General features: G+C 36.6%; 1 protein-coding gene across 1 annotated transcript in view; it reads right to left on the reverse strand.

Annotated features, from left to right (window-relative positions):
- Positions 1–15,281, reverse strand: part of GRID2 (glutamate ionotropic receptor delta type subunit 2) — a 1,601,453-nt gene that overhangs the window by 738,828 nt on the left and 847,344 nt on the right. Inside the window, exon 4 of the mRNA XM_015471545.3 lies at positions 314–519. Coding sequence (XP_015327031.2) covers positions 314–519 — 206 coding nt within the window. The remainder of the gene's footprint in view (positions 1–313; positions 520–15,281) is intronic.

The following is a 15,281-nucleotide window of genomic DNA, read 5'->3' on the forward strand; positions in this document are numbered from 1 at the left end:
TAAGTATCAATATTAGACAATTTGTGAAATCCATTCAGGTGAGCAGCACTTCTAAATCCCCGTAAGAATTCTTAAAGTCATCCTGGATAGGTGCCTAAATACATATAAATACAAAGCATTCTTAGCAATTAACTGGACAGTACGGGGTAAATGTGATGAACAAGGAATTCACTGTGCTACCTCAATTAGTGCTAATGAGAGTGGTGTAGTTAATTCCCTCACACTGCTCTTAATTTTCATCTCCTCTGTGGGATCTATTCTGAAACATTTAATTTTTACACCCTATTCCCAGTCCATGACAATTTTTACTTACCTCAGTTATGAAGGATTTGGCTGTGGCAGGATTCATAACAAGGATCGCTCGCCTAAGAGTGTCTCGATAGCGATTCAATTCCTCTATTCTCATGGTGTCAAACAGCGTGGTGATCATCTTATTGATGTTGTTTTCCACCTTCTGAAGTGCAACATCCATCCCCTGCTGAGACACTTTGTCCAGAAACTCCTGGATTCCACGGATATCTAGGAACATCAAAAGCCCATCAACGTGTGAATTAAAGCATGGAAGGGAGATAAAAGCTATTTCACTTATATCAATATAGTTTATTGTTCAATATTGTAGGCTGTTTAAACTACTAATGGAGTAGCTGATGGAACTCTCAGATACGGTTAAGGTTGAATAGAATTTAATGTGTTTAGATGAAAAATGTATTGTTATTTTAAAAATTAATTTCACTCCACTGAACTTTCTAAATGATCTCACCTCTGGAAAATGTTAGAGCAACATAAAGGGAGGTGGTTGGGGAAGATCCTTACTTCCCTAAAGCAAATGTGAGATAAGAAATTACGTTCTTTATTTTTCCTCCATATTAAAAGAGTGATACTAACCTCAGGCAAAACATGAATATTATTAATGGCTGATGAATCTGAATCAAGATTACTACTGTTTCTTAAAATGGGCAATGCTATCAGTAAACTTGACATTTTCAATCTTAATTGAAAGAGGGTTTTGAGAGGTTATCTTCAAAGGATCTCAGGTCAGAAATAGAACAGCTAAACTTTTGCTTGTTTTATGAATACTACTACCTCCTTGGGCTTCCCTGGTGGCTCAGACAGTAAAGAATCTGCCTGCAATGCAGGAGACGGAGGTTTGATCCCTGAGTTGGGAAGTTCCCCTGGAGAAGGAAATGGCAACCCACTCCATATTCTTGCCTGCAGAATCCCATGGGCAAAGGAGCCTGGCAGGCTACTGTCCATAGGGTCGCAGAGTCAGACAAGACTGAGCACCTTGCACTTTACACTTCACTATCTCCCTTACTCAAATCCTGCCAACTTGGTAGAGATTCTTCCCCCCTACCCCTAAGAGTACATGGAATATACTTTGTGTGTAAAACATGAATTTTTAACAAAATACTTCCACACTCATCCCCAAATAAGAGAATTTCTGAAAGATTATCAAATAAAGCATTGTGTTCATTTTACACCTAAATAAGGATGGTAAAATGGAATCTAAATAAAATATTTATAAATTTGTATTTTGATGTATATTTAAGTACCAACAAGTGCCTGAAATGTCACAAATATTTTTTGCTAGTACCACACTGACTATTTGTAGAATAAGGGATCTATACATTGATAAATATGATTGGAAGATGTACCTGGCACAATATAATCTTAATATAGTACATTTGCTTTAACTATAAAATACTGTACATTTTTCTGTATATGCCCATGACATAAAATGTGAAAAGTGAAACTAGTGAAAGATAAGTGAATGGGATTGTAGGTTGCTTATTATTAGTGGGCTATAATATCTCAAAACTCCTTACTGTGCATGCATGTAAAATGTATCTCTTAAGAGCAATAATAAGGTCATATGTTTTTCAATACATTAGCAAGTGAAAGCAATAAGCCAACAGAATAAGAAAACAAAGTCACAGATTTGGAAACTAACATTTGTTCATAACCAAAATTTATATTTGCAGGTTAAAAACTAATAATAATTTTTAAAATTTGCTTTCTTCTCATGATTAGCTTTATTTTAAAACAATTACTACAAACATTATATGTCCAGTTATCTGATGACTCTCAAACTCTTCAGAATAGATAACTGTGTAAATTCTACCTTAGATTCCTTATTCCTAATTAAATTATAAACCCAGATGTCAGCATTGCAGTAGCTTAAAAGAATAAAACCTCATCTAGAGCAGAACAAGAGATAAAAGAGTTTGAATAATAACGGTATTATGTATTCATTAAATATCCAGGTCAGAAAGTTCCTAAGGATGTAAGGATTTCAAGCATGGATTAAACAAAGGGTTAGATCTGATGAAATTTAGCAGATACAGGTAGACACATAACAGGACATGTTCACACTCAAGCAGGCCTCCTCAAACTCTGCTGTGAATCAGAATCACTTGAAAATCTTATTAAAAATGCAGAAGCCTGGGCCCCAACTCAGAACCAATATACCTTTAAAATATGTGTCAGAGCAGATCCTCAATTTTGAATTGTAAGTTATTATTTCTTTAGTTTGAATCACTTAACTGTGCACAAAAATATGACAGACAAAACCAAAAATACATTGGAATAGAGATGTTCAGAAAACACCAGAGCATAAAGCTTCAGATCACTTATACTCTTAGTTTTGAGAAAAAGAAAACTGTTTCAAATTCAAGTCAATTCAATTGACTAATTATTGAATATAGTCACCAATCCTGTGTGTTCAGAACTCAACAGTGAACACCCTTCCCTATACTGAGACACGCAACAGACAAGTAAACACACTGGCACATACAACTCACACTAAGTGCTGTGAAGGAAACGAGGTGTGCTGGGAGAGACTGACAGGGTGTGAAGGAGGCTCTGTTTTAGTTAGACTACTCAAGGAAGTTTCCTTTAGAAAAGTGGTGTTTAAACTGTGATCTAAAGGATGAGAAGACACTGCTCAAGCAAGCAGACAAGACGAGAGGACAACAGCCTGGGAAGATGCCCCGAGGCAATGAAGAGCTGGTGTCTAAAGTACCTAAAGGATTCCTGCATAGCTGCAGCCCAGTAAGCAAGAAGGAGGGGAGAGTTAGGTGAAGCTGTGTGGAGAAAGAAGGTCAGATGAGGTGGATCCTGGTGAGACCCAGAAAGAGGTTTTGACATTATCTTAAATGCAGCTTTAATCTCTTAAACATTTTAAGTAGAGGATCTAAGTAGATGATGGGCTATGTGTGTAGAATGAAAAGCAGTCTGAGAGTGATTTAGCATGATTCCAATTCAGCTTGTAAATGACTTTCCCTTCATTTAAAACACTATGACTTTTTTATCTTTTATGTTTGACCAGAAATTTAGTACTATGTGTATTGTTATTTGGCCAGAAAAGTGATGTGATAAAAGATTTCTATTATTTCTCTGTGTTCTTAGTCTGTAATTCTAGTTATCACTGCCTAGATAAGTGATTATAAAATTTTCAAAAAAAAATTCTGATCTATAAATGAATAAATATTTATATTTATAAATGTCTTGAAAGATTAATTAGTGAGGGTGGTGATGTGTGTGTGTGTGTGTGTGTCTGCATGGAAAATCCAGTTGTAAAGTCTAAAATCTGGTGTGCATGTGTTAGTCACTCAGTCTTGTTCAACTCTTTGCAACCCCCAAAGGCTCCTCTGTTCATGGAATTCTCCAGGCAAAAATGCTGCATGGATAGTCATCCCATTCTCCAGGGGATCCTCCTGACCCAGGAATCAAACCCAGGTATCCCACATTGCGGGCAGATTCTTTACCACTGAACCATCAGGGAAGCCTAAAACATGGTAGGTGCTATTATTTTTAATAATAGTTCCCAATTGCTTCTTAAGAGATCACCCACCAATAGGATAGAATTGCCTAAAATTTAGATGGCTAGCTACCCAAAATGGCAAGTGTAATGTTTTAGACTCTTGGAATGTAGAAGTTAAATAATAATAGTTTGGGTTAATTGAAAATAACACCAAACACTCATGATATATAGCAATTGTAAGTTTGATGTGAGAAGAATCTGAATCACACTATTAAATGCAATGTGGAAAAGTCATTAAAAAACAGAGTGTGCCTTTGGCTTTGTCAATTTGTGAATACGATCAACCATCATTATTATTCAGCGACACCATCTGTATTACTGTTAGTTGGCAAAAAATGAGTAAAGTGCTTCAGTTTACAGAAATTAAAAAGATAAATGGTGATATCTGACCTCATAAAGCTTTTAGGCCTGTGGGTGTTACTAGATGCTATTCATTGATACCAAAAATTTAAATAGTAATTTCAGTTGTTCCTTGTGATTATTCATTCTATTGATCAGATAATTATATAATAGCAAGTGGTAGAAGCTCATGAAGTAAGTCACTAACCATAAGATTAGGACAAAAAAAGACTTTTTTCTTGGACTCTATAAAGGAAAGTTTCGTACTGTTCATGGGATTCTCATGGGAAGAATGCTGGAGTGGGTTGTCATCCTTCTCCAGTAGACCAGAGAAGACTTGAGAGTCCCTTGGACGGCAAAGAGATCAAATGAGTCAATCCTAAAGGAAATCAGTGCTGAATATTCATTGGAAGGACTGATGCTGAATCTAAAGCTTCAATACTTTGGCCACCTGATGCGAAGAACTGACTCACTGGGAAACCTCTGATCCTGGGAAAGACTGAATGCAAATGGAGAAGAGGGCAGCAGAGGATGAGATGGTTAGATAACATCACTGACTCAATGGACATGAATTTGAGCAAACTCTGGGAGATAGTGGAGGACAGGGAGGCCTGGTGTGCTACAGTCCACTGGGTCGCAAAGAATTGGTCACCACTGAGTGACTGAACAACAGTGAAGATAAAGGAAGTGGAATATGACCTCCCAAAGATACCCAAGTCCTAATCCCTGGAATCTATGAATAGGTTAGGTTATATACAGAGGAATTAATGCTTTAGATGACATTGAGGTTTGTCAATACCTGACCTTACGATAGGGAGTCATCTCCTATTACTTCAGTGGGACTAGTATAATTCAGTGGCACCCCACTCCAGTGCTCTTGCCTGGAAAATCCCATGGACGGAGGAGCCTGGTAGGCTGCAGTCCATGGGGTCACCAAGAGTCAGACACGACTGAGCGACTTCACTTTCACTTTTCACTTTCATGCACTGGAGAAGGAAATGGCAACCCACTCCAGTGTTCTTGCCTGGAGAATCCCAGGGACAGGGGAGCCTGGTGGGCTGCTGTCTCTGGGGTAGCACAGAGTCAGACACGACTGAAGTGACTTAGCAGCAGCAGCAGTATAATTCTAAGGACTTAGAGTTAAAGGAAGAAGGCAGAAAAAGAAAGTCAGATGTAGATCTGACTACTGAAGAATAAGCTGAGACTTCTGGGAAGTTCAGAGATGAATGTTGCTGGCTTTGAAGATGAAGAAAGGGGATCTTGAAAGAATAAATGTGGATGGTCCCTAAAAAAGGCAAGAAAAGGGGTTCTCCCCAAGAACCTTTAGAAAGAAACATAGCCTTCCTTAGATCTTGATTTTAACAATATGAGCTCTCCATGGTCTTTGGCCTAATTAATTAGCTCACAGATAGTCACAGGATTCAAACAAGATTGAAATTTGATATGAGTAATGAAAAATAGATGGTCCTTCTTTTGTATCACAAGTTATAATGATGCAGTTTAGGAACTGCAAGAGCCAACATGTCTAGTGTGAAATGAAGAATGTAGCCAATGAGTGAAAGTGAAAGAGGCAAGCCAGCTATTTCTTAGACTTCCCAACTGCATAACTCAATTGAAAAAATATTCTTTTTTTTTTTTTCACTTTTTTCTTATACAGTTTGAAATGAGCTTCAGTCACTTGCAAGAGAAAGGATACTGACTATACACAGTCTTCTGATAAATATCTGGTAGTTTGGTAATGAAGGTGAAGGTATAGTTCCTGTTTTTGAGGTACATCCAGTATAGTGGAGGGAATAACAATTTAGACAAGTAATTGTTTTAATGTGATCAATGCCAATTAAAGAAATGTAAAAATCAAAGGAATGGAAGCTGAGGAAAAGTAACAGCTAACCAGACCTTATTGGTACAAAAAAGAAAATTATAACACTCAATTATTGAGTTACTCTAATAAAAGGAAATAAAGTGTGTGAAATATTAAAGCAGGGATTCCCAGGTGGTGCTAGTGGTGAAGAACACGCCTGCCAATGCAGGAGACATAAGAGACGCAGGTTCCATCCCTGGGTTGGGAAGATCCTCTGGAGAAGGCATGGGAACACGCTCCAGTATTCTTGCTTGGAGAATCCCTTGGACAGAAGAGCCTGGCAAGCTACAGTCCATAGGGTTGCAAAGAGTCAGATACAACTGAAGCCACTTAGCACACATGCAATATTAAAACAGTTTGTAAACTGCAAATTTCTATGCAAGGTACATTTTCATTATCAATATTATATTAACCCAGTAAAAAATCCCCCTTGTTCATGATTTTCTTCTGCTGTCCTTTCCTACAGAAAAATGGAAAATAAACAAAAAATCATAATAAGGACTAAAAGTTGATTCAGGTAATACCTTTAGAATTTGATAGTCTAGCAATTTCTGTGATAACTGTTGCCTAGTTAGACCAACTTCCCACAATAACTCTCTAGGAGGTAGTGACTGATTGAAGTACAATGATTTGTTTTATTAAATTGTGCAGAATGATAGCTTTATTATAATCATTAGTGTAAGATTAAACTTAATTTCTCTCTAAACATGGCTTATAATTAAGTAGATTAGGGTAGAAAAATCCCAGGGGATAACAGAATAAAATGTATAAATACATTTCTAAACTGACTCACAAACCAGATATATATCTTACTGTTCATCCTAAACCAGTAGTCAGCATCAAAGAAATCTCTTTTGGAATCTAGTCTCCGCTTAATATGTGCCAAGCACTGTGAGAGGTACCTGGGAGGGAATGATGAGTAAGACAATCCCTGCCCTCTATACGTTTGCTCTTTACATAGCTGATGATAACATAGACCCTTTCACAGATAGAAAAATCATACAATACTATTCATTTTAAAAACTGTAGTTGCAACTTAAATTTAGTGATATTCTCTGGAACATTTCAAACAGTAAGTCTTAGCCTTATCATTGTATTCAAATAATTCTTTTAAAATACAGAATTTGGTAGAAGAAAAGATTTTTCACTGAGGCTTTGTATGTCTGATTTTTCTTTTCCTCTACTCATCTTTCTCCCCAATTTGAGCAGATTAGGTGCATTTAATCATTTTTAATCACTTAATGCACTGAAGACTTCACTGGGCAGGAGACTTCAGAATTCATTCAGCGAAGCTTGGTGTTTTGAAATTATGACAGAATGCTAAGCTTTAAAATTAATATTTAGATTCTTATGTTTTTTTTTTTTTTTTTTTAGATAAAAAGAAATACATCATACTACTGGACACGTGAGATACATCATTAAGCTGAGTGGAATTTCCCAAAGAATAAATAGCCAGATTAATCTGTAACTGCCTTGTTTCCTCAGGGGGGAAAAAGGCTTTTAATCAACCCTTACTTCAAAATAATTTGAATCATTAATTGAGTATTTCCTGTCACTTGTACTATATTTAAAAAATAAAGATAATAGTGTGCTTTATGAGATTATATAGTTAAGCAATAGTGACCCACTGAGATTTTCCAAGGTAAGGAGCAAGGGCTGCACTTTGCTGGAGCAGCCATGAAGAGATACGCCACGCCCAAGGTAAGAGAAACCCAAGTAAGACGGTAGATGTTGCAAGAGGGCATCAGAGGGCAAACACACTGAAACCATAACACAGAAAACTAGTCAATAGAATCACACTAGGACCACAGCCTTGTCTAACTCAATGAAACTAAGCCATCCCCGTGGGGCAACCCAAGATGGGCGGGTCATGGTGGAGAGATCTGACAGCATGTGGTCCACTGGAGAAAGGACTGGCAAACCACTTCAGTATTCTTGCCTTGAGAACCCCATGAACAGTATGAAAAGGCAAAATGATAGGATACTGAAAGAGAAACTCCCCAGGTCAGTAGGTGCACAATATGCTACTGGAGATCGGTGGAGAAATAACTCCAGAAAGAATGAAGGGATGGAGCCAAAGCAAAAAGAATACCCAGCTGTGGATGTGACTGGTGATAGAAGCAAGGTCCGATGATATAAAGAGCAATATTGCATAGGAACCTGGAATGTCAGGTCCATGAATCAAGGCAAATTGGAAGTGGTCAAACAAGAGATGGCAAGAGTGAATGTTGACATTCTAGGAATCAGCGAACTCAAATGGACTGGAACGGGTGAATTTAACTCAGATGAACATTATATCTACTACTGCGGGCAGGAATCCCTCAGAAGAAACGGAGTAGCCATCATGGTCAACAAAAGAGTCCGAAATGCAGTACTTGGATGCAATCTCAAAAACGACAGAATGATCTCTGTTTGTTTCCAAGGCAAACCATTCAATATCACAGTAATCCAAGTCTATGCCCCAACCAGTAACACTGAATAAGCTGAAGTTGAATGGTTCTATGAAGACCTACAAGACCTTTTAGAACTCACACCCAAAAAAGATGTCCTTTTCATTATAGGGGACTGGAATGCAAAAGTAGGAAGTCAAGAAACACCTGGAGCAACAGGCAAATTTGGCCTTGGAATACAGAATGAAGCAGGGCAAAGACTAATAGGGTTTTGCCAAGAAAATGCACTGGTCATAACAAACACCCTCTTCCAACAACACAAGAGAAGACTCTATACATGGACATCACCAGATGGTCAACACCGAAATCAGATTGATTATATTCTTTGCAGCCAAAGATGGAGAAGCTCCATACAGTCAGCAAAAACAAGACCAGGAGCTGACTGTGGCTCAGACCATGAACTCCTTATTGCCAAATTCAGACTTAAATTGAAGAAAGTAGGGAAAACCACTAGACCATTCAGGTATGACCTAAATCAAATCCCTTATGATTATACAGTGGAAGTAAGAAATAGATTTAAGGGACTAGACCTGATAGGTAGAGTGCCTGATGAACTATGGAATGAGGTTCGTGACATTGTACAGGAGACAGGGATCAAGACCATCCCCATGGAAAAGAAATGCAAAAAAGCAAAATGGCTGTCTGGGGAGGCCTTACAAATAGCTGTGAAAAGAAGAGAAGCGAAAAGCAAAGGAGAAGGAAAGATATAAACATCTGAATACAGAGTTCCAAAGAATAGCAAGAAGAGATAAGAAAGCCTATTTCAGTGATTAATGCAAAGAAAGAGAGAAAAACAACAGAATGGGAAAGACTAGAGATCTCTTCAAGAAAATCAGAGATACCAAAGGAACATTTCATGCAAAGATGGGCTCGATAAAGGACAGAAATGGTATGGACCTAACAGAAGCAGAAGATATTAAGAAGAGATAGCAAGAATACACAGAACTGTACAAAAAAGATCTTCACGACCCAGATAATCATGATGGTGTGATGACTGACCTAGAGTGAGACATCCTGGAATGTGAAGTCAAGTGGGCCTTAGAAAGCATCACTATGAACAAAGCTAGTGGAGGGGATAGAATTCCAGTTGAGCTATTCCAAATCCTGAAAGATGATGCTGTGAAAGTGCTTCACTCAATATGCCAGCAAATTTGGAAAACTCAGCAGTGGCCACAGGACTGGAAAACCTCAGTTTTCATTCCAATCCCAAAGAAAGGCAATGCCAAAGAATGCTCAAACTACTCACAATTGCACTCATCTCACACGCTAGTAAAGTAATGCTCAAAATTCTCCAAGCCAGGTTTCAGCAATATGTGAACCGTGAACTTCCTCATGTTCAAGCTGGTTTTAGAAAAGGCAGAGGAACCAGAGATCAAATTGCCAACATCCGCTGGATCATCGAAAAAGCAAGAGAGTTCCAGAAAAACATCTATTTCTGCTTTATTGACTATGCCAAAGCCTTTGACTGTGTGGATCACAATAAACTGTGGAAAATTCTTCAAGAGATGGGAATACCAGACCACCTGATCTGCCTCTTGAGATATTTGCATGCAGGTCAGGAAGCAACAGTTAGAACTGGACATGGAACAACAGACTGGTTCCAAATAGGAAAAGGAGTACGTCAAGGCTGTATATTGTCACCCTGTTTATTTAACTTATATGCAAAGTACATCATGAGAAACGCTGGACTGTAAGAAACACAAGCTGGAATCAAGATTGCTGGGAGAAATATCAATCACCTCAGATATGTAGATCACACCACCCTTATGGCAGAAAGGGAAGAGGAACTAAAAAGCCTCTTGATGAAAGTAAAAGTGGAGAGTGAAAAAGTTGGCTTAAAGCTCAACATTCAGAAAATGAAGATCATGGCATCCAGTCCCATCACTTCATGGGAAATAGATGGGGATTCATTTTGATATTTGGCAAAACTAATACAATTATTTAAAGTTTAAAAATAAAATAAAATAAAAAAAAATATATATATATATATATAAAAACAACAACAAAAAAAGAAATAGATGGGGAAACAGTGGAAAGAGTGTCAGACTTTATTTTTCTGGGCTCCAAAACCACTACAGATGGTGACTGCAGCCATGAAATTAAAAGATGCTTACTCCTTGGAAGGAAAGTCATGACCAACCTAGATAGCATATTCAAAAGCAGAGACATTACTTTGCCAACAAAGGTTCATCTAGTCAAGGCTATGGTTTTTCCTGTGGTTATGTAAGGATGTGAGAGTTGGACTGTGAAGAAGGCTGAGCGCCAAAGAATTCATGCTTTTCAATTGTGGTGTTGGAGAAGACTCTTGAGAGTCCCTTGGACTGCAAGGAGATCCAAGCAGTGCATTCTGAAGGAGATCAGCCCTGGGGTTTCTTTGGAAGGAATGATGCTAAAGCTTAAACTCCGGTATTTTGGCCACCTCATGTGAAGAGTTGACTCATTGGAAAAGACTCTGATGCTGGGAGGGATTGGGGGCAAGAGGAGAAGGGGACGACAGAGGATGAGATGGCTGGATGGCATCACTGACTCGATGTACGTGAGTCTGAGTGAACTCCGGGAGTTGGTGATGGACAGGGAGGCCTGGCGTGCTGCGATTCATGGGGTTGCAAAGAGTCAGACATGACTGAGTGACTGATCTGATCTGAGATTTTCTGTTTGATAAAAACTTATCAGTTTGATAAGAACTTGTCAGTTTGATAAGAACTTCTGTTGATAAGAAGATTTTAACATTAGATCATAATTTTTTAGGTTAAATGTCATTTTATGCTGAATCAATATTTTTAGGACATTTTATTGATGTACAAATCCAAAACAGTAGAATATGTTATTTTTACCTCCCTGACATAATATATACAAATGCAAGCAAAATTGTTCATTAAGATGCTTGAATTAATTATATACTTACTGATGTACATTGAAGTAAATGAGAGAACTGAAACCTGGAAAGTAGCCAAATGAGTAATAAACTACTTTAAGACTGTCTAGAGAGAGAGTTAATAATATTATAGTCATCAGACATTTAAAAACACCCTCAGGGTAATTATAAACATTTGCAATAAATTAAGAGGAATGTGTCCATTTTATGGGCCTTGATTAAACCTACATCAAGACTGAATGGGATAAATACTGTGATTCCTAGGAATGCATTCATTCTGATAGCATCCCAAAGTTCATTTCAAAGAGTTCTACCATATGACAATTTAACTTTTAAAGCAAGGATGATATACTGGAGGGTAGTACTTAAGTACCTCAGGTCATTCAACTACATACTGACCCTTAATTTGGGAATCATTAAATAGTATTTGCAGAAGGCAAGAATCCATAAATAATATGTTCATTAATCCTTAAAGTTGAATTATTTCTTTGTTTTTATGCATATGGATGTCAAAAAGTAAATATTTCTGCATATAAAGAGAAATATGTTTTCACTTACTATTTTTGAGCCTAAAATATTTTTTATCAAAACATGTTATATACATTTTGGTCTCTGATTTTCAGAAATACTTAGTTTAACAAATTATAATATACATTTACATACAGACAAAAGTCTTATTGTAAAACGAAAAAGACTCTCCTGAAACAGTCAGGAAAATGTCAGAAAAGCTAAGAACATAAAATAAGTCTAAGTTGATCAAAACCAACAAAAACAAGGAAACTGAACCAAAGAAGATTGTACTTTAAAAGCAATTTTAAGTGGTGAATTGTAAAGACAAATATTTATTAATTATAAACATCTAAATTACAATTTGATAATATTAGATTTAAAAATTTAATTAATAAAACTGAAATAATCTAATTCATATTTATTATTTGTTTCAAGCTGACAAGGGAAGCACACGTGTCCACATACGCATACCCTTCACCTAGAGGGTCATCATGTAACTCAGACTGCTGACTGAGAGCCCGCATACCCCAGAACAAATTATTTGATTCAAGAATAAGCACAGGACCCAAACACAGCTTGAGACTTTATAGGAGGATAAATAGCCCTATGCATGGTATTAGTATATGGACAAAGAAGGGAAGAGGCCTTTTTTAATGTAATAATTTCTAAGAATATACTTGGAGTTACCAATGACAACTGTCTGGCTTGAGAATGAAACAAATGCATGAATTGAAATAGAGTTGAGGCTGTAGTAAGAGTGCAAATATCACTACCTTTGGTTAGTTCATGCCTGTGTGTCATTACTTTTACAAGCTGCTTATATCCCTATCATCATATTACCCCTCCAAGCTCCACAATTAGACCCAGATAATAAATCTACAAGTAGGTTCATTCTAATATTAAGTGTGGGACCAATATTTTTTAGGCAAAGGAAATTAAATAACCCAAATAGTTCTTTAGATGAAATGCACATCAACTTTGCTGCTTATGTCACTCTTGAAAATCAGTTCTATTCAGCCCATCCATCCCTGAAATTCAACTTTTATTTCAATATCTTTAAAACAGAAACCTCTCATTAAAGCAATCTATATGCTTTTATTCTATTTTAAAGATCACTCACTTCTATAACTTTCTGGCTTCTGTTGACTGTCAGTTCCAAGACTCCTGGATTCTGGAATCTAGCTGTTGGCTCTGGTACATTCAACTAATTTCTTGCTTAGACCTCTCTGACAGTGAGCCTGCCTGGACTACTACCATTGCTTCTAATGAATCTTCCTAGGTATTATATTATACCTTCTTGATCAAACGCTGTCTCAGAGATTTGGCTGAAAGCATAAATAGCATGATAAGCAAATTGAAAATGATTCAAGATTGGAAAGGGAGGGCAATATAACGAATACTTACGATAAAGATTTAATATAAAAAATTTAAAAGGCAGAAGTTATGTGAAAACACAAGTGTTTTTTGTTTGGCTAAAAAGCAGTAAAGGTCTCACTTCTCCAAGGCAATAAGATAGCATGTGGCATACTGTGTAATCAGTATATCAGCCAAATACAGAAATTGAAAAAATAAAATAGATAAGGATAAAGGCATTTATTAGAAAGATGGACTATCTAAGAAGCATACATTATCAGGTTGAAAATAGTAAACTGTTCTTGGTACTTAGGCAGTAGAAGACTGAGTGGGTTCATGGGATATAATCAATTCTTTACTTACTGATAAATGATTACAAGCAAAAGGATTACTTATTTTATATTATTCCAGAAATGAATCATTTTGTCCAGTATATTTTAAGTATTATAAAAAGAAAAGGTTTCTGCCAATTAGAAATGTCCAGTATCCATTTTTAAGATAGTATCCTTGAGAATACAATGAGTTCTCTCTTGCTTGGAGGATTCTGGCAGGGAAACAATGCTACCAATCAAAGATGTTGAAGAAGATATCTACTAAAGTTTCTTGCTTCCAGATGCCTTATCTAGGAACAAAACTGGCTGCATCAGAAACATCAGGAGAGGTGTTAACATTTAGTGCCCACCTTGCAAAAATTCTGATTCCAGGTGTCAATGATGGACCTGAGGTGGTATGACGATTAAGAAGTTCTTCCAGTCATTCTGGTCTATTATCAAATCTGGGTTCCAGGTGTCCACTACACTCAATTCTAACCCTTTGTCTCTGACACCATAATCGATAAGTGATCACATTTTAATTCTGATACTTCATTTGAAATTATAAATAAATCTATTTTTTCCCTTTTTTTTAGTTTTCAGATATCTAATAGGTTGTTATGGCTTCTAATTTTTATAATTTACTTATAATAAATAAATAGAACTTACATGTATAGTTCAAAGATTTATTGTGTTGCACTCAAAACAAAAAATTGAATATCTCTGGTACCACAGAAGGTTATCATGTGTCCTTTTTCAGACAGTCCACTCCTGGCGCAGAGATGCAACCACTTTCTGACTGGATCACCAAGATTAGTTTTGTATGTTACCAGAATTCATATAAATGGAATACTATAGCATATACTTCTTTTCTTTCAGGCTTATTTCACTCAAATTTTTATTGTTGAATATTTCAATGGTTCATTTCTTCTTATTGCTGAATAGTATTCCATTGTAGGAACATTCCATAATTCCTTGAACCATTTTCAAAATTATGGACATTTAAGTTGTTTCTAGGTTTGGACTTCATGAATAATGCTAATATAAGGATTTTTATATACGATTTCGCAAAGATATACATTCACATTTATCTTGGTAAATACCTGGAAGTGACATGGGTAAGTCACGTGGTGGACGAATATTTAAATTTGTAATGAATTGCCAAAGGGTTCCATAAGCGCCTGTACATTTTTACATCCAACTCTGTAGAGGGTTTCAGTTTGCCACATTCTTTCCCATGTGTAGTAATGGCCTTCAGTCAGTCTAGTGGGTACTGATTAGTATCTTATTTTAATTGGCATATACCTGTGGACTAAAAACGTTCAGCACTTCTTGTGTTTATTGGCCGTTTATATATCTTCTTATATGAATTCTTTGAACAAACTTTTGCACACTTTCGGTTATTATATCTGTGTTGGTCTCATATTTTTGCTTTGTAGTTTTGTTTGTTTAATTCTCTAAGCCTTTTATATAGTCTATGTATTTGCATAAGTTTTTCAGGTATATGTATTGAAGTTTACTCCCCAGTTTACAGTTTGCCTAATTATTTTCTTAATGGTGTCTAATACGAACAGAAAGCTTTAATTAAGATAAAGCTCGTGTTGCTTGCTGTGCCCCAAGTATTAAAGTCCTCTCCCTCCAATTCAGGAGCTTAGTGTTTTCTGCTAGCGTATCTATAATTGAGGCAGGCTAACTTATTTAGCTTGCAAGTAGGCTAAAATCTCAGGACTTCTCCAGTGGCTCAGTGGTAAAATATCCA

This window comes from Bos taurus, chromosome 6 (genome assembly GCF_002263795.3).
Source record: "Bos taurus isolate L1 Dominette 01449 registration number 42190680 breed Hereford chromosome 6, ARS-UCD2.0, whole genome shotgun sequence".
NCBI lineage: Eukaryota > Metazoa > Chordata > Mammalia > Artiodactyla > Bovidae > Bos > Bos taurus.